The sequence below is a fragment of the Halyomorpha halys genome, unplaced genomic scaffold, assembly GCF_000696795.3.
Source record: "Halyomorpha halys isolate HHAL.00 unplaced genomic scaffold, Hhal_1.1 Scaffold1125.1, whole genome shotgun sequence".
In the NCBI taxonomy this organism is placed as follows: Eukaryota; Metazoa; Arthropoda; class Insecta; order Hemiptera; family Pentatomidae; genus Halyomorpha; species Halyomorpha halys.
In genome coordinates this window covers 604,704-624,869 of record NW_027113995.1, presented here as the reverse complement: position 1 = coordinate 624,869, position 20,166 = coordinate 604,704, and the positions used below count along the sequence as shown (strand labels likewise).

Genomic DNA, 20,166 nt, shown 5'->3' with positions numbered 1-20,166 from the left:
ATTTTGTCTAAAGGAATGCGAAAAGTTCTACAGAATATTCCCACAATCGCAGTGGGATGCTAGTCTTTATAGAGATCTGCGTGAGAATTAAGAAATACATTTATATAACTAAATAAATATGTTTTAAATTTGGATTATTTAATCTGATTTCTATATTTAAATAGTAACCTAATTTACAAAATTCGATGATAAACTAAGCTTTACCACTAGCAGTAATCAAAAATACTAGTATTCTTTTATCTCTTCCTTTCCGACATATCCAGTATCTTTGAAACTGAATATTTTACACTTTCTTGTTGTCAGTTCCTTGGTTAAAAAAAAATAGTATTGAGGTAATGAGTAAAAGTTGTTATTATTTGGTTTGTCACCAATCTAATATTTGCGGTCTATACATATGTATATTACTTTCCTTTATTTTGTACAACAAAAAAAAGAACAATTTAAAACAAATTAACGATGAAATTTACTTAATTTAGAGTTGTAGTTGGTTAATTTTTTTTTCGATACAGATATTATTGGGATTCGGCATTTAAACTCGATTCTTAATCTAGGCGTACTTTACACCAAAATTCGTTTTGTTGAAGATGATATTTTTTTCGTAGAGTTATTAGTATGAATGGTAGCGTGGTTTTATTTTACAAAATAAAGACTTTAAGCATAAAAAACAACTTTTGTTAACCAAACTGTATAGAAAAAAAAGTACTTCGTTCTCCTAACTGTATAATGGCAGCTCCCACAAGTGTTGTTGTTCTAGACCGGGGAAATAATACTACTTGTACCGTCAATTTGCATGGTAACGTTAAAATTTATTATTCAATTTATTGTAAAACTCACGATCCTTCGATTTTGTATTACTTTACAACTTTCTGCCCAGTAATTTTACTCCATGGTGTCTTGGTGAGAAGCTGCCGGCATATTAAGTTTTTTTTTTCTACTCTATAGTAAATCCATAATATTACGTTTTTCCTCCATCTTAATTCATGTTAAATTATATAGTTAACAATAATTATTGATTGACAGTAATCCTTTGATTCTTTTTTGTTCTTAACTGAGAACAATTCAATTTGAGGTCCTTTATATGAGTTCTTTCATTGCAGGAGCAACAGTTGTTTCTTGGAGAGTAAATAATCAAGAACAAATATTTGTAAGGTAAGTTGATCAGTTGAATTTTTACATATAGTTAATAAAGAAAAAGTTATTTTACATTACAGGAACTTGATGTTATGTGTTGCTATATTGTTCTTTTCATATTAGAAATCTTCATTTTGTTATGAGAAACACTGATGTTAATTCTTAAGTGATTTGTAAGTTTTAAACAAATTTTATTGGGATGATTAATTGTTCATTTAAATCACAAAGTTCTGTAATTAACAAATGACAATATCAATACAAGAGCCAGATAGATTTATAATTTAGTTGATATTGGGTCCTACCTGTCCACTTTCCAATACTTTCCTTAATGACTACAATTTATATTAAATTTCCTTATTGTTTGTTTGTTTATTCAGAAATTAAGGCATAAAACCTACCGGTCATCAACGCCAAAATTCCTTTATTCAATAGTAGTAATTCAAAAACGCCATAATTTCCTTATTGTTGGAAGCTTAATGGATGATATCACCACATAGTGAACTTTAATATTTATTTATGTTTCATATTTGGTAAAATTTTTGTTTTTTTCTGCTGTTTGTTAAGGTATCTATACAATATGTTTATTGTAAACTTTATTATTCTAATTAATGTGTATGAGATGCTGTTACAAACACCAACCTTTATGAGATTTAGGAGTTTTCCTCTGAACGGAGGAGATTTAAAAACAAACTTCTTTTAATTAAACATTTAAAAACTATAAATGATTGTTGAACCCTTTTGTGTATACTGGCTATATTTATTTCTTTATCCCTTTACACCAGCCTGATCAATTCAAATTGTTTTGTTCTGAAAATTCAGGCTAGTATTTAGAAATGGACAGTGGCTATATTTATCCATCCTACATACTTGCTTGAATTTCCAATTTAAACTGTTTTGAATTAAAAATTCAGGTTAGTAATTAGGGGAAATATGTAAAAACATTGTTTGTTGAAGGGTTAACATTTGTGCTTCAGTATTCCTTTCAACAAATGACTTTTTATTATTTACAGAACTGAATTGTGTTAAATTTTCAGTTCTAGGTGATCTTAAAGAGAATTTCCACAATTTGAATGTGCTTTATAATTTATTTTTGAAACGAAGTTCAAGTTCTTGAGTATACCAAGAACCACTTAAATCATCAAAAAATAATGTTTTTGATAATTTTTTTAATTTTTCAGTAAACTACAGTTTTACTATATACCTAACAAATATCCAAATATTTCTTGAAAATTGTACCAACTTTCTTCTTCTTTTCCAACCTCTTCAGTGCAATTTAAAATAGAAGATCTTTTGCCCATTTGCACCTGCCTTTGGGTTCCTTTGCCAATCTCCTTATAGGTTCCAGCGTCTTTCTTACAAGTAGTGTTTAAAAACTTCTTAATCCTGGAATCCCAGTGTTGATTGCTGGTTTTTCTACACATTTATTTAATAGGCTACCACACCGGAATAATAACAATTTTACTGCCAAAAATATACAATTATGTACTGAGACCTATCTAAAATAATATATATACTATTTAATCAGGAAATTTAACAGATATTTAAAAATTATGAATATGTTACAATATTTGAGTGTTAATATTTATTTAATTACTGTAATACAAAATTTGATGAATGTAGAGTAGTATCATGTTCTTTATCAGAAAAATGTTTAGTGTTTTGCCTACAGATTGCAATAGTAAAGCAGGGTTAGCTGTCGATCTAATAATAGAGATCTAGTACTAAAGATTCAGAATTGTAATATAAAGGAGTCAGGGAAGATAAGAGCTTGGGTAGACAAGTTTGTGGGGTCTTTGTAGAAAATCCATTTTACACTGGTGTGAAGAAGTATTGGCTCATAACCACAGGAATAGTGCTGAGTAAAATTACCTCTGTAAAAACAAACCTGGGAAACAAAGTGTTTATGTTTGTAGATTAAGAGAGAAAACCAAGAACTAACAGAAACTTGAGGTAAAGTACTATGCATTTGTCTTAGGAGCTATATATCTAGAGGAAAATCCTTTACTAGTGAAGCTGAGCAGATTGAGGCCTCTGTTCTGATAAGGGCTTCAAGAGGAAGAAAAATAAAAATGAAAATATATCATCCATTTTGGTTAATTGTATTCATTTTGTGTTATGGATTAAACCTAATATAATTAATAAATGAATACAATGTAGTTAATATGAGGAGATTATGGTCAGGAGGGGGTGCACTAATAAGTGATACTTAATTTATTATGCCAACATTTCGGCTCTAATTTCAAACCTTCAAGCTATAGTAGCTGAAAATACCCCCAAGTGCATATTTTAGTTCAGTAACATAAGTATCATTTGTTAGTGTCCTTCACTCCTGTGCAATTATTATTTAATGTAAGATTATTTTTTATTTAATATATTAGAAATGATTTTTTATATAATCAATTTCTCTGAAATGTAAAGACATTTTTGAAAGCATTAACATTACTCAATTAAACATTATATTTTGATTAATTTATGTAATAGTTTCTCATCAATTAACTTCATGTTAATGTTATCTTGAAAAAAATGTGTTAAGATAAATATGGGTTTCAACGGTAGTAATAAACAGGCTATACTATTTATAGGGCCTTAGCATTGAACCTTGATGCTCAATCAGGAGATAAAATCCTTAATAAATAAAAGTAAAATTAAGATAGAATCCTTATAAAAATTAAAAGTGTAAAGTATTCAGTAAAAATATGACTGACTTTAAAATTAGCTGCAAAAAGTGTTAAAATATGAAATGAATTAGCTTAAATATAAAATAATTGATTGTGTAATGTTGATACCTTTAAAATATCTTTGAATTTTAGCTTAATTGATTACATAAAAATCCATTCATAATATATTATATTAAAACTGTAATGTTTCCACAGTAAAGTAAGTATCACTTATTCGTGTTCTTGACTCCAGACTTGACCATATTCTCCTTATAGTAATTGTATTATGTATGTTTAATCCTGATAGGTACTTAACCTTAAGTTTCCATTATTCTTTGTTTTTTTCTCTTAATCCGCATACATACACACTTTGTTTCCCAGGTTTGTTTTTACAGAGGTAATTTTACTCACTACCATTCCATTTTATTTCTTGGGTTTGTGAGGCATTACTTCTTCACACCAGTGAAGAACCAATTTTCTACATGGACTTAGCAAACTTGTCCCCTCAAGCTCTTATCTTTCCCTTCTCATTTATATTATTTTCACATAATTTCTCATTTAAATTACTAAATACGTATATGCATGTATTTTTTTTCTAATTAATTTTTTTTTATTTTTTGTACTAATTTATTTTGATCATGCATGTGCTGGGTATAAGGTTATATGGGTGCTGAAAAAGTATCAAATCCGCAGAGGTCTAATAAAGCAGACCGGAGCCGTCAGACAAGTTGGCCATAACTATATCGTGAGCTCACTTGAAGCAGGAGGTGTCACCGGATCTTAAAAATTATGATTTTGGCTCTCCTCTCTATGAACAGCATTAGAGTCAACATAGGTTCCAACTCTACAATCCAAATCAGGGTACTGCATGAAGTACCCCAAGGTGGGCCTTTGTTGTTTTCGTTATTCAACATGGCCATAGATCTGTACCGTGACCTTTGAGAGCAAGACTTTGCAAATAAATTCTGGTATAAGCTCGATAGTGACCAATGATATGTGGTCCTCATAGGTTTCACGGATGACCAGGCAGTTTCAGCGTGCGACAAGGGTGCTGCGGAAAGAATAATTGACTGTGTTCAGAGAACATTTGAGGAGATTGACTTGGCTTTGAATCCTCGGAAAAGCGTGGGTATCGTTATGAATAAAGGAGAGCTGGAGACAACGAGGCTCTCCCTTGAGAATAGAGATAGCATCCAGACAATTGAAAAAGATGAGACCGTTAGATATTTAGTATACACATTCTTGGGAGAGCTGTAGTTCAACGAAGATTCGGTGACCAAGTTAAATGAAAATCTTGACAAGCTAGTCACCTCTTGCCTGCTTAAGCCTGAGCAAAAGGTCAACATTGTCAACCAATGTGTTCCCAGATCTTACTTACCCTTTCCAAACTGCTCCCCTCGCAAAGCTACGTCCAATAAGCGGTATTGGAGGACATTGACACCATCATTCGCAAGAGTGTCAAGGCTATTATAGGACTTCTTGCGAATACCTCTATGGCGATGTACGCTCCGAGGAGGTATAAAGGTCTGGCCTTAATCCGCTGCCAATGGGAGGCTCCTTTACAGTATTGGTCCATTGCTCAGGAACTGTCTAATGTACCTGATGCCCTGTTCCAGTTCGTGTTTGATTTTTCAGCCAAAATTGCTGACGTGCAGATAGATTGTGCCTTGATTAGGGACATCAGAGTGTGCGGGCTCTATAGCAGTCGCAACAACTCCCTCCTCATAACACTGCAGCACTACAGAGTAAAGCATGAATTGATGAAACTCCTAAGAGAAAGGGATTTTGCCTGCTTCGACGAGGTCTCCTGCATAGATTCAGAGGGATCCACACGATATGCCAATATTGTCGCTTTCCCCAAAACAGGTGTCGGCATTCATTCTGGATCCTACAGTGAGATATGAAAGTAATGACCTTGACCAGGCAAATAAAATAGATAAAGAAAAGAGGAAAATTTATAATAAATGTATCCCTTTTCTTTAGGAAAAGTTCCATGAGGGCTTCGGGGAAAGAGACTTCTACGTGAGAGGCCTCTGGTTCAGAGCTCGTGGAATCATACCAAGCACAACAAGGAGCTTCATGGAGGAACTCTGTGTTGATATCAAGGATGTGGCAAAAAAGGCAGAGGGTATAATTCTGGACTCCCTGGGAATCATCCACCATCACATGCATGGTAGCTGAGAATGATGGTGATCTCTCGGAGAGCATGCATATATTGCACATTATATATCTTAATTATTCTATTTATAGCTATACAATTTTAAAATTATTACTCTTTCTTATAGTTTATAAGAATGTCGCTCCGGGAAATTGTGAAAATTTTGGTTTTCTCCAAAAGTGTGTCTTTAAAGCAAATAAACATCCGGAAGAGCTCGGTATTGTTAGGAAACAATTAGCGGCCGGCTAGTCTCAGCTGTCACAACAAATTCAGGTGTAGTGCAGCTCCGTTAATCAATCAAGAAGCGTCTTCGCCATTTTTTTGTGCGTTGTTTTGTGTCCTTTCACATCGCAGTAAACGTAACTTTTGAAACTGAACAGATTTACAATGCTGATGAAACAGGGCTATTGTGGCGATGTTTACCAACATCTACACTAGCTGGGGGAGGAGAAAAAGCAGCCAAGGGTTTTAAAAAAAAACAAAGACAGATTAACCGTTTTGCTATGTGCTAATGCGTCTGGAAACCACCGAGTGACCCCTTTTATGATAGGTAAATCTGCAAAACTCAGGGCTTTTAAGAATGTTACACACTTGCCTGTCCAATACGATGCTCAATCAAATGCGTGGATGACTGCCTCCCCCTTTAAAGACTAGTTTTTTCACCACTTTGTGCCTGAGGTTAAGGAATCCTTCAAAAACCTTGGTCTACCAGAAGATACTAAAGCCATCCTTCTTTTGGACAATTGAAAAGCCCACCCGCCAGTAGATGAGTTAGTTTCTGGAAATATTGTTGCTACTCTGCTCCCACTTAACGTAACATCTTGGATTCAACCCGTGGACCAAGGGGTTATTCAAAATTTTAAGTGCTTTTATAGAAGGTCTTTTATTCAAGGCCTGTTAAATGCCGACTGTGACGTGACTGATTTTCAAAAAAAAGTTTACAGTAAAAGATGCCGTCTATGCTATTGCACTGTCTTGAAACCAGGTAAAAAATACAACACTCCAAAAATACTGGAGAAAACTTTGGCCAGCTGCAAACCCTGCATCTGACCTAACTCTACAGACTGATGAGGAAGAAAACCATCAAGACGCTCTGACGAAAGTTTTGGATGTCGTTAGAAGTGCTGACAATCCCTTGAAAAACCTGCCTGAAGATGAGGTAGAGGAGTGGCCTCTAATCAACGAGAATGAGCCTGTAACATACAGACGTCAGAATTAGGCTTTAGAGCCTTAAAGTGAAATACAAAATAAGAATGACTTTATAAAACGTCATAAAACATAATAAAATAATGAATTTGAAAAGATTGAAATGAACAACAATAATTAACAGAATATATAAAGTAAGAATAGAACAAATAAAGTAAATCCATATGTCATATCATGAAACATAAGATGACAAACACTTTTGATAATAAATAATAGAAAACAAAAATGATAAAAATCAAATGTAATTAAACTAAAAATAATAAATGGAAAGGTACAATTTCTGCTAATATAAATATTTACAAGAATGAACTAAATTCTGAAACATTAAGTACAGAAAATATATAAACTTTGTCTGAAACATTCAATTGTTATTCTTCTGGAATTGAGTGGACAGAAGGTGGTCAAAGATACGGAATATGAAGGTTGGAAGGGTATTAGAAATACAAATGAAGGAGGGAATAGAATTCCGTAGGGATGAGGAAAGATCTACCAAAGGCTGCCGTTCGATGGTTAGTTACATATAAGTCTGAAGGCCGTGAGGGGGTATTGCGGGACTGCACAGAGGATTTAAATTGAAGGATATCAAAGATGTACAATGGAAGGCGGGATTGGATAACTTGGTAGAGGAAGCAAGCAAGAAAATATTTACGACGGAAGGAGGAGAGGTAAAGCCTCTTCCATAATTGGATTGGAGAGACAAATCAGATATATAAAAAAATAAAATATGATGTATTCATCATTATTATTAATAAGATTATAATTAATTGTGATTCACGAGGTACAAGTGTGCTGTGTATAAGGCAATCCAATGAAGCTGGGCAGCATATTTTTTCTAATAAAGTGTTTTTCTCTCTATGAAATTATTAATCTCTATTTTTAGTTCTTAAAATGACTCGGTTATACCAAATTGTCTTTTTAATTTAAAAAAATAAATGATTAAGACTAGTAAATTAGTTGGGTTCAAAGTTCTTTTACCTTTTTTGAAATGAAATTAATTTAAATAATCTTACAGTTAGAATTTCAGAAATGAGGAGGAAACAAAAATTAGTTTAATACAATAAATCAGTGTCTTACATCATTAAGAACACCAGGATCACAAATGTTTACTTGCAGATAATCAGTTTTGAAGGAAATAAATCAAATAAAGTAATGAATGCATTGTATTGAATGTGTAATATGATATAAAAAGTAGACAAATAATTATTCCTGGACCAGACAGATGCACCTGCCGTGTAGTAGTAAAATCAACAAATCTATATTTTATATAAGTTCCAGTCTACATAAGAATTGAGGTACAAGAAAAGAAAGGAGTAAAACCTTCAATAGTCTTATTTCTAATTTGTATATAAATGTGTTTTTTCTTTTAGAATATTATCAATTTTACCCTCATAATGTGCTGTGGATATAATTAATCCATATTTATTAAAATTTGGTTTCATCAGATTTCATGGCTATTAATTAATTATTTGTTTTTAATAACTTTTTGGATTATTAAAAATCTTTATTAATTTGTAATTGTCTAGGAGTAATTTTATCTTTAGTAGATTCTAATTATTAATCATTGTACATATTTTGTTTCCTGTGTAAGTCCTGACAGGACTCAGCGGAAGCCCTATTGTAATAATAATATATCATTTTTATAATTTGGTAGTTTGAAAGATAATAATTTTATTAAAACATTTGGTGCACGTTATAAAATGATGGAAGAAGTTATAAGATTCAATATAAATTATAGGAAAGAGAGAGTGGTGAGACTGTGTGTGCAAGGAAGCCATCAGGAACAGGTTCGAAGTATGGAAGAAGTGGAACCAGTACAAAACAGAAGAAGGATATAAAAAGTATCTCTTGGGAAGAAAGATTGCGCATAAGACTTTGAGGAAGAGAAGGAGAGAGTTCTTCAATGAACAATTGGATGAAATGGAAAAAACTTTAAGAAGAATGACAAGAATCTTTTCTACAAAGCATGCAAACAAAGGATCAGAGGTTTCACACCTTCTGGTGTGATGTTGAGGAGGAAGGATGGGACCTAGTGAGGAAAACTGTAACATCTTTGCTGAATACTTTGAGAACCTGCTCCACTGCAATGAACCGCAGGAGAGAATGACAACCTGGAAAAGTTCTGTGGAGTGAATGGAGTCCGATCCGCCAGATGATATAATAGCGGCCCTCATGAACAACAAAGCATCAGGTGAGGATGGAGTGTTAGTAGAGATGTGGAAGTTGACGAGTGAAAAGGACTTCAGGAAGAGGGTCACGGAGCTGATGATGGATGTTTGGCTGGAGGAGAGGACTGCAGTTATACATCCTTTGCACAAGAAAGGTCCAAGAATGGACGTCAAAAACTCCTGCAAGTTACAAGATCTTTTCTAGGGCTCTCTTGAGTAGGGTAAATCCGCAAGTGGAGCCGATGATTGGGGAATATCAGGGGTTTCAGGAAAGGAAATTAATGCAAGGAACTAATTCTGAGTCTGAAACTGCTGATAAATTACTACAACTCCAGTATAAACTACAACCTTTTTATCTCCTTTGTGAACTTTAAGAAGGCCTACGATTCTGTGGATAGGTGGGTTTTACTAGGGATTCTGGAAGAATATGGAATGGACAGAAAGACAAGGAGGTTGGTCGAGCAAACGCTGACCAAAATGACCTCAAAGGTGAAATTCCGAGGTGTCATCAGTGGGCCCTTTCTGGTCAGGAGGGGGCTCACGCAGGGGGGATTGTCTGTCCCCAGTACTGTTCAATGGAGTGCTGGATAAAGTAACAAAGGAGTTATGGGTCAAAAATTTGGACCAAAAAAGATTAATGTCAGAGTAAGTTGTCTAGCATATGCTGATGATCTGGCCCTCCGGGCGGAATCTGTGGATGAAGCAATAGGGCAGTTAAACACCCTAAAAGAAATAGCTGAAATAGTCGGCTTGCAAATATCGTTCGAAAAAACAGAGTTGATGACTACGGATCGAAACTTTCAGGGAAAAAACAGTTAAAACAAAGTAGGGGGAAATCAGGGTCAGAAATAGCTTCAAGTATTTAGGGGAAACTATTTGTAGTAATGGGTCTGAGAGAAAGGGTATGGAGGAGAGGTTGGTCAAGATGGAAAGACTCAGCTTTGCCACCAGTAGCCTATACTGTAAAAAGGGTCTGTCATTGGTAGATCTTTGCGAAAATGTGTAGATATAAAGGGGGCCGTGGGTAATTTAAGGAGATGAAGAAAGAAACGGGGAAATTAAGAATCTCAAGTCGAAGGGGAATATAATATAGGGATGAATATCAGGAAAAATGAAGGAAGATAATGGTCCTTGTGGGTGCCAAAGAGGTGAAAAGGGGGAGAGTATGGAGCGAGGAAGAAAGAAGAGTTTAGTATGAAAGAATGAAGAAGAGGCAGGAAGAAAGGAAAGGAGGGGAAAGTTGGGAAGAAATGATATTCGTGTGGTCTATAAGGCCGTTTTGTATCTAAAACAAAATAAATTATATGTCAAAACTCAAATTTCCTTGAAGCACATATTTCATATCTTCCTCACAATGTGACAAAGTTCGCCATTGGCACCCAGTGTTCTGAAGATTTTCGCCAGAGATCCAGAAAATAAATTAATTGAATAAATTGAAAATATATTAATTAAATAAATAGATCAATTGTAAAATAAAAATATAAATAACACCATTAGTATTGTAAAATACAGACTGCATGCATTACCTAACTTTATAGCAACATAAGACCAAGACCTTACGGGACTAGAAAGTCCCAACTCTGAAACAGTACACAGTGTCAAATTTTACATTATATAATAATTATTTAGTTATTAATTATATATACATTTTACATATAATTAATAACTAAAAATTATACTTATCAAAGTATAAAATAAATAAGTACACAAGCAAACACAAGACACTTTTCAACCTTCTGGATATCCATGTTGGCCATACATCACTTATAATCTTCTACTTAACAAGTTTCCAAAAATCTATAAGCTTATGCTACTATCTAACATTCGATGAACCAACTTTGTAGAAGTGGACTTATAACCAATATGCTTCAAAGCAGTAAAAATTGATACAGTGCCATGAGAAAACTGATAGAAGTTATAATTCTCATCAGCTAATAAAGTATTAAAAACAACTGATAACCAAAAACATTGTGAGAAAAAATTTAATTACTAAATTTTTATTTAAGTCTAATCAAAAGAGTAAAAAAAAAAAAAAAAAAAAAACTGTTTTATTTTTATTTATAAAATAAATAAGTTTCACTTGTGGTTATTACTGTTCTATTGAGCATCCACAACCATCTTTTCATATAAATTTATTATATATGTTAATATTAATGTTGTTGGCTTTATTTTTATTTTTCTACATATAATTTCTAATTTTTACTGATTTCAAAAATTTTAAGAGCTGTTTGATTTTAAAATAGTTTTAGAAGGAATGAAATTGAAGTAATAACATGTATTTTATTTTGATGTTTTTATCTAGTAAGCAGTCAGTATTTGATGGAAGAAGACCTATTCGAGGAGGCATACCCCTTGTTTTTCGTGAGTTGTGTTTATTTTTTGTCAAGTAGTAAATTTATCTCAGTTAGAGGTTCAGGTAATATATATATAAGTTTATATTTATTTATTTAAAGATTGAAGAAACAAACAAATAATTGTTCCCCCCCTCCTGATTAGTTGTTACAATTGTTATGCATGATCTTATTTTCCTTTCATTAAATTAGTGGTCAATCTGTATAATCAATATGAATTATGTAAGCCTGTCTTTCTGTCTTTTCATTTATTTTATTTTCTCTTAACTATTGATTTTCATTAATTTATAATTATAATAATTAACAGTCCAGTTAATTCCCTTGTTAAAAAGTCTGGTATTCAGATAATTTTCTTTATAGTTATAAATTATACTTATTATTGTTAAACTGGATTACTGTATTGTTACTTTTCATATAAAATGATAGATCTTTTTTATTTCATTTATATTTTTAGTGTTGATAGGCTGATTATTGAATCTTTAATGTTAGATTTCCTCTTTCTAAGCTATGTAACTGTTTCTCTCCAACTTTATTTGCTTGATGTGATAGATTATTGGAGTCAAATGCATGGTTTTGCATAGGTTGGCAATTAATTAAAAATGACTTTAATTTCTGTTATATTTTCTGTTTTTGTTGAATATTTTGGTTAAGTGATGCTCATTACAGAATTCCACCTCTGTGTACATTTAATCTTTTTTCGTTACAATTAAAATTTGTTTTCCCTATCGAGGTGATTGAATTTTAAAACATTAGTAATGTTATTCCATTTGTTTATATAATTTTTTTGTTGATTTTGCATTTTAACTATAATATTATTGTTCGTATTAGTTTACGACTTAAAATTTTTCTCTCATCTATCCAATTCTCTTTTAGTGGATACAGAAGTTTCTTAACATTATTATTTTACATGAAGAGTTGTTACTTAAAAAATGTATTTAGTTCAAAATTGTTTGTATCATAGACAGTTGTGATATTCATTTGATATATGTGCCATAAATGGTTGCTATACAATGTAGACTTTGAAAAATAGAAAGTAGAAAAAATACTAGTATTTGCGTGTAGTTTGATTGATTAGGGGTGTTCAGTTGTCTTTAATATTTTCTTAGTAATACTTAAGGGGTCTATTCTTATCAAAAGAAGCCGTTAAAAAATCAATAAAAATGAAAACAAAATATTAAAATTGAGTACACATTCTAAGAGAAATCAGATAAACTAAAGGCTTCAAAATATGCCTTAATCTGTAAATACACATTTTTGTTGAATAGGACTCGTTCCAAGGATGGAACCTGACGTAAGTACAAACACTGCCTGTAATTAGTTTACGTTAAGTATGTTTAATATCATGACATTAAACATAGTTAACTTTACATAAAAATTTAAAATTTATACTTTTAAAATTCAGTGGAATGGTTTCTGTTTTCTTGATTAATATTAATTAATGGCTTAATTTTTATTTTCATTAATGCTGCACCTGAGCTACATATTTTTTAGGTCACCTATATTATTGTTGAATGACCTTTTAAATTTTTCATTTTCTCAGCTCAGTATGGATCTGAAAATCCACAAATTCCCAATCATGGTTTTGCCAGAGTAAGTCGCTGGAAGGTTGAAAAACCACCCGAAGCTTTAATGGGAGGCGATGTAGAAGCAATATTTTCTCTGAGAGACAATGAATTCATCCGTACTAATTATTGGAACAATACGTAAGCATTCATTATTTTTTCAAAAATTACTTTTAGTTTACATCTTATATTTGCCATAAATAACCTCTTATTAGGTTCAAATTAGCATGTAATGACTTGCTTTAAAATTTTAATTTTAATTAAAATTGTTTCTTTGTTTGTATGTACGTAGAGAGGTATAATTTATCATACTTTTTATGTTTGTTTTAATTCTCCCTCTCTCCTTTGAACAGTTAATCTTAAATAACATACTTCAATGCTGTTTAATAATAATTTTGTTCTAAAACAGGGTTTCTAGTGATCATGAAAACCAGGAAAAGTTAAGAAAATTACTGTGGTCAGACTATTCAAATAACGAACAATAAAGAATTGTTATAGGATCATTATAACTAATATAAAAAGAAAAGTCATTCAAGTATATATCATTGGTGCAAAGCCAGAGTGAGATATTTGTGTATGCTTTTGTCTTCAGTTTTGTTGCATTTTAATGTAATTTTCTTTTTTTCTGCAAGCACTGAATATGTCATTTAACTAATTATAAATGCAATGATCACTTAATAGAAATTAAAGGCTACATTATATATGAAACCATAATTCAACAACTCAGAAATTTTTTTGTTACGCCACTTTGGCATGGTGTCTATGGTATGATAGATACCATGGTATCGATGGTATGATGAATGTACCTACTAGAAATAGTGAGAAAGCTATATCTCACTATTTCTAGTGAGTACATTATTACCTATATTTCCATATTTCATAGTATATGATTTGTAATCAGAGAATAAAATCGAAATGGGATAAGCCATTTTGAAATATAGTCCTATCCAGAAAAATGGGATGGAATTTGATAAAATTGATACTAGTTCTATTTTTACATTAATCCTCAACTTCAGGCCTAATCGAACAGGCGATTTTCAATCTATTGGTGTCTCTAGGAAAATATATTATTGCCTGTTATGAATTAAGTTATTGTATGGATAAGAAAAATTAGTGGATGGAATTTGCTAAAATTGATTTAGGGCTATTTTTACACTGTTTCTGGATTAGACAGGTGCGCTAACAAAAAAAAAAAAAAATTTTTTTGATATACATCTTGGTTGAACTTTTTCAGCATAATTATTTGAAGAAAAATAATATAAGCGAATCGTGTATATTTTAGATTTAAATTGGTATGTAGCTACATGGTAAAAAAATTCATAAAGATACTGAACATATTTTTTAACATTTAAGAGGTGAAGAAAAAATTGTTTAAAAAAAGAATATTTGTTCATAAAGATTTATTCTACAATCGTAAGAGATAATAGTATCATGAAATACAAGTGAGGTTTGATTTAATACCTCAAAAATATGTTCGAAAATTAGGATTCTGCTTGCTTCTCCCATAAGAAGAGGGAAAGTTTTACATAGTGAGGGAAACCATTATTTTAAACAATTCAATCAATGGTTAATCCCTAAGTAATTTATAATTACTTGGATTATCAAAAAGATCAAGTTAGCCTCCTGTGCATATATTTACTTACTTAAGATTTTAGGAAAATCAAAAAATATAAATAAACCCACTCCCCTCCTGGTAGAAGCAACAAAAATCTCGATTTTTTAATGCATTTTTGAGGCATTAAATAAAACCTCACTTAAATTTCATGATACTATCATCCCTATGATTGTTGAGCTACTCTTTAGAAATGCATTTTTAAGGTTTTAAATTTAACCTCTGATGTATTTCATAGTAATAGAGTTGTGCAACTTTTTCCAAACAAATATAATTTTAAAAATTTTCTATGGGACATGTTTGAGCCTTTTTCAAATTGTTTTTCGAGAATAGGATTTAATAAAGAATATTATTACATATTGATAATTTACGTAATAAGCTATTATAATTTTTTCTTGAAATATCTATTGATGCATTTTTTGTACAAAAAAAGTAGCAACTTAAGGCATAAAACAAGTTCGTATAACAATTGAAATTAAATGTTCAAAAATTCCCATTTTTCACAGTTTTTAATTGTTGTTACAAAAGGGTGTTGGAATAATGAGCTTTTATTTTCCCAAGCTCTTTTGTTTTGTCTTTTTGAGTACTATTGTGTATTATCTTTTGTTTTTTACTGAAACGGTAGATTATTTGCATTTTGGTTTATTATTTTAAATAAAACAAATGAAATTTCGTAATTAACCTAATGAAAAAAATTGAACTATTCCTGGCTTTTCAGGTTCAGCCAGGAATGATTCTCTTATCAGAACGTTATCATCCACAATTTAATTTCAAAATAGGAGTTGTTTCGAGGTTTTATACTTCCATTTCTCAGCCATCATGATACCAAAGCATAAAAAATGAATCCAAATAATTTTTTTTTGTTCAAAATTGATGTTGTTACAGAGGTCTTTAAGTATATCAAACTTTATTTATTAACTTTAGAAGTAATAAACCATTGTGAAACGAGTAGTAGTATTTTTCTGAATATCAGTGTCCAATATACTAACTCAGTAAAAGTTTTAATCCCAATATAAAGTGTACCTGTATCAACATTTAATAAGTAAAATAGTAATGAATAATATGTATTATAAATTTGTAAAGGGTCAGGGAAAATTTGGAAAAAGTCACAAACTTTCTCCATGCTACTCTGTAATATTAAGTGATGAAAATGAGTATTTTTTTCTTAATATTTAATGGTATGACTCTTGCTTAAACAAAAAGTGTGTATTAACAGTTTTTCTTATCTTATGAATTTCATCTCCTGATTAATCTGTTTTCTTAGTTTATACCCTTTATTAACATTAATATTTATTAACATGTTTTGTTGCTTTTTAGTTTTAGATTGAGCTATAGGCTAATACTCAGGGAAAAAGAATTGCATTTTATAATTGGTGTGTATAATCCCAGTAAAGAAGTAACAATAACTTTTAATTTGTTGCTCCATACCTATTTCAAAGTTCCTGATGTTAGACGTTGCCAAATAACTGGTCTTCATGGATGTACTTTTATTGATAAGGTATGCATTTTGTGTTTGTTGAATTCCAATAGCAACATAAAAAATTAATTATTTTAATTATATTATTTCAAAATTTTTTGAGACAAGGTAATTATTTATTAAATAAATCAAAAATTGGTATCCAATACTGTCTCAACACTTTATTTCTCACTAGTCCAACGTTTCGGCCATTCCAGCCATCTTCAAGGACATCTTCAATACAAAACTCCTCCTCATATTAATTCACAATTTCTATTGCAGGCTATTCTGCCCAGGTCATTTTCTTTATTCTAATTTCAAAACCTATTTATTTAAAATTTAAAAATATTAACATTTATTTTTCTCTATAAAATTATCAACAATATAAAATACACCACCATATAACAAACCATTTATGATGGTAAACCCTGTACCCAATCCTCTAACTTTGGGTGTAGGTAACTAATTTTGGTGTCTAGAGTGGGTATTTTATCTAGAAGTGGTGAGCGGTATTGCAAACTCGCTTTCCACCACTTTAGCTATTGTCACGTGACCAGTAACTTCTCCTGTCTCTGTCCTCTGACTATTTTCTTTCATTCTTAGATAGGCTAATACCGCTTCCCCTTTAATCGATAAGTGGAGTGGTATTAGGGAAAGCAGGACTTCTAATGACTTTGTAGATGTTGTACGAAATGCCCCAGTTATGCCAATACAGGCTATCCTTTAGATCTTACTGGCCATTCGCACATGGGAAGCCCTTTGTTGGGCTGTCCACCACACAATACTTCCATAGTAAATTCTCAGTCTTATTATCATTGTGTAAATCCAATGCATAACCTTCGGGTTGAAACCCCAGGGAGTGCCAACAGCGTCCAAACTAATTCCGAGGTATTTGACATTTTGGCTTAATTGTAGTTGATTGCCAATAAAAATCGGGGTTTGAAATTACCCAATTTCCGTTTCCTGGTAAATAGAATCAACTCTGTCTTTGATGAGTTTACTGAAAGCTTCATTTCAGTACACCATGTCTGTGCTACATTACATGCTACTTGCATTAGTTCCATGATGGTACTCACGAATTTTACACTAATGAGGATCACTCCATTGTCTGCAAAAGCTTGCGCGAATATCCCAGCATCCCCAAGTCTTCTCAATTGGCTATCCACAACTTGGCACCATAGCAACGGTGAGATGTAACTCCCCTGAGGGCATCCAGTTACTGTTGTACCCCTGAGGGCATCCAGTTACTGTTGCACCTGTAGCCTAGTACCATCTTCCAAAACAACAATTATTCTATTATTAAGAACAAATCTGATCCACCTGATAATCACATTCGAGGCAGAAATGTCTAATAAGGCTTTACAGACTACTTCAGGCCTTGTTTTGTCAAATGCCCCATCTACATCGAAAAAGAGTCCTAAAGCGGACTCCTTATGTGATAAGGCCTTTTCAATCCTCCCTACCAAGGAGTGCAGTGCAGTCTCAGTAGATTTTCCCTAGAGATATGCGTGCTATCATTTTAAGTAAAGTGAAGTTTTATGTATTTTTGTGTTCCTTGGAGCTCTTAGTAACTTAAAGTTCAAACATTGAATTTACGTAATAATTGCGCTTTGTGCTAATCAGATAAATTATTGGAACTTAAATAAAAATAAAAGACCATTTGTGCTATTTAGGATAGCATCATAGATATAACAATATAGTCCAGAATAATGTTTGTTGAAGATTGTTTATAATATTAGGTTTGTGTTAACTGGTGCATTTCAATTTATTGTTACTTTTAAAGTTTTCTTGGATATAGTAATTGTTTTTTAGGATTTGAAAGGCCCTGATTCTATATATTCGAATTGGATTATTGATCGTACATGGACATTTCCATTTTTTGTTTATTTGGTTTTCGGGTTTTATTTACTTTGAGTCCTGATTGTTCTTTTTGAATGAAATTTTTTATTGCCCTTCAGCATTTTGATGTATTGTTGCATTTTGAGTTTTCTTGGGTATACAAGTCATTTACTAGATTTTAAAGGATCCTAATTCTACTTTTTACATCAAATTTGTGATGGTGTATGAGCATTTCAATTTACTATCTCTTTTGAAGTTATTTGTAGTATTATTGATTATCTAGAAACTCAATAATTCAAGTCCAATTGGGTTACAATTGAAATGGGAAAAGTTGCATTTGAAATGGAAATAGTTAATTTTGAAATCAAAAGAGTTTGAATTGAAAGAGGAAAGTTACATTTGAAATGGCATTGGTTAAATTTGACTTTGAAAAGTTTTCAATTGACTTAAAAATGTTGCACTTATTCTCTACGGATTTTAATGTTCTTTAATTCTTATAATAGATACATTTTCTCTGGAAAGCCTAATTTAGAAATTATATAAGCAAAATCAGTGTTTTTTCATTGATTATTTTAGTCCATACTAAATACCAAATAATTATTTTTACCAAATGCTAATAAATTGCTTTATATGAATGATGATGTTGAACTTTTTTTTGTAAAACTATGAACATACCTTTATAAATTTATAATCATTCAAATTTATAATATATCATGGACAATTATAGATTGTTGAGTAATGACAGGCATAAATATATGAATTAAACTTTTCTGATCAGCTTTAAAGATGTTGTCGCTTTTGCCTTCTCTAATCATAGGTTATCGACATCCAGTATCATGGACAACTAATCGTTAGATATTACTGAGGGCATTCCTGCAGCTTCACAGTTAAGTTTGTAAACCCAATGTTATTTCTAGAACTTCTTGAAACCCAATATCTAGATATTTCTTCTTCTGAAGATTGTCTAGTTCTGCAAGGAATAAATTTCCAGAAATTGTTAGCTTTAGTGAGCAGGTTGGGACAAGAGAGGGAAATAATGCAGTTTCTTTGGATTTCAAATCATTTCAGAGGAATAGCTCATTGATTTCTTAGAGGGCGAAATGATGGAATTTCTTAACTTTTCTGAATCTCTAATTAAGGTCCTATGTTTCCAAATTGAAGATAATTTAAAGTTTTTTTGTTTTTTTTAATACATGATGCATCTCTTGAAGGAAACAACAAAACTAAACATTAAACAATTCACTGCACGAAAATAAATCCCTTCCAACTTCTAAACAAGGATTTTAAAGTAAAAGAAACATTTAATTCTTCGAAAAACTGGGGTTGTTTGCAAAGCTTTTTTATAAATTCCTGGAATTCCACCACTGAAATCAGTCTGTAATAGTTCAATGAGTCAAAGTGAGTCATTTTAGCTGATCAGTCGCAATAACTGTGGTTACTTTTAATAAATGCATAGGTAAGGTTATCAAAATCATGGGTATGGAAATATTCAATGACTGATATGTCATTATATCCGAGGTGTGTTTGTCTTATTAGTATAAATTTTGAGGCATTGGTCCCCATCTTCAGAATTTAAATTATTGTTTTGAAAATTGTTCAATTTTAATTCTTCAGGTGAGGATCAATGCCCAAAGCTAATAAGATAAATCTCATCTTTTAAATAATGAAAATAATATTAAGTAGACACAATTGCCATTATTTTTTAAATGTTTATTTAAAAAAAGAATGATTAAAAAAAAAATTTTTAATTATGAAGAAGATGGTCAGGGTTGCGGTCAATAAGAACAAAAATAGTAAACAACTATTTATTTCCGACGTTTCACCGCACTTTGTAGAGCTTCATCAGGGCTGTTTAAGTTAAAATCTTTACAAACTTATGAAAGTCTGTGTAGTTAGCTATCAACTTGAACAGCCCTGATGAAGCTCTACAAAGTGCGGTGAAACGTCGGAAATAAATAGTTGTTTGCTATTTTTGCTCTTATTGATTGCTACCCTGACCGTCTTCTTCATAATTGAAATTATACGGTCA

The 20,166-nt window shown here is 31.6% G+C and overlaps 1 protein-coding gene across 1 annotated transcript in view; it reads left to right on the top strand.

Annotated features, from left to right (window-relative positions):
* The first annotated feature begins 502 nt into the window (after positions 1 to 502).
* LOC106688415 (uncharacterized) overlaps positions 503 to 20,166 on the top strand; it is a 36,413-nt gene continuing 16,749 nt past the window's right edge. Inside the window, exons 1-5 of the mRNA XM_014432856.3 lie at positions 503 to 793; positions 1,098 to 1,149; positions 11,620 to 11,678; positions 13,209 to 13,371; positions 16,160 to 16,340. Coding sequence (XP_014288342.1) covers positions 724 to 793; positions 1,098 to 1,149; positions 11,620 to 11,678; positions 13,209 to 13,371; positions 16,160 to 16,340 — 525 coding nt within the window. The 5' untranslated portion in view covers positions 503 to 723. The remainder of the gene's footprint in view (positions 794 to 1,097; positions 1,150 to 11,619; positions 11,679 to 13,208; positions 13,372 to 16,159; positions 16,341 to 20,166) is intronic.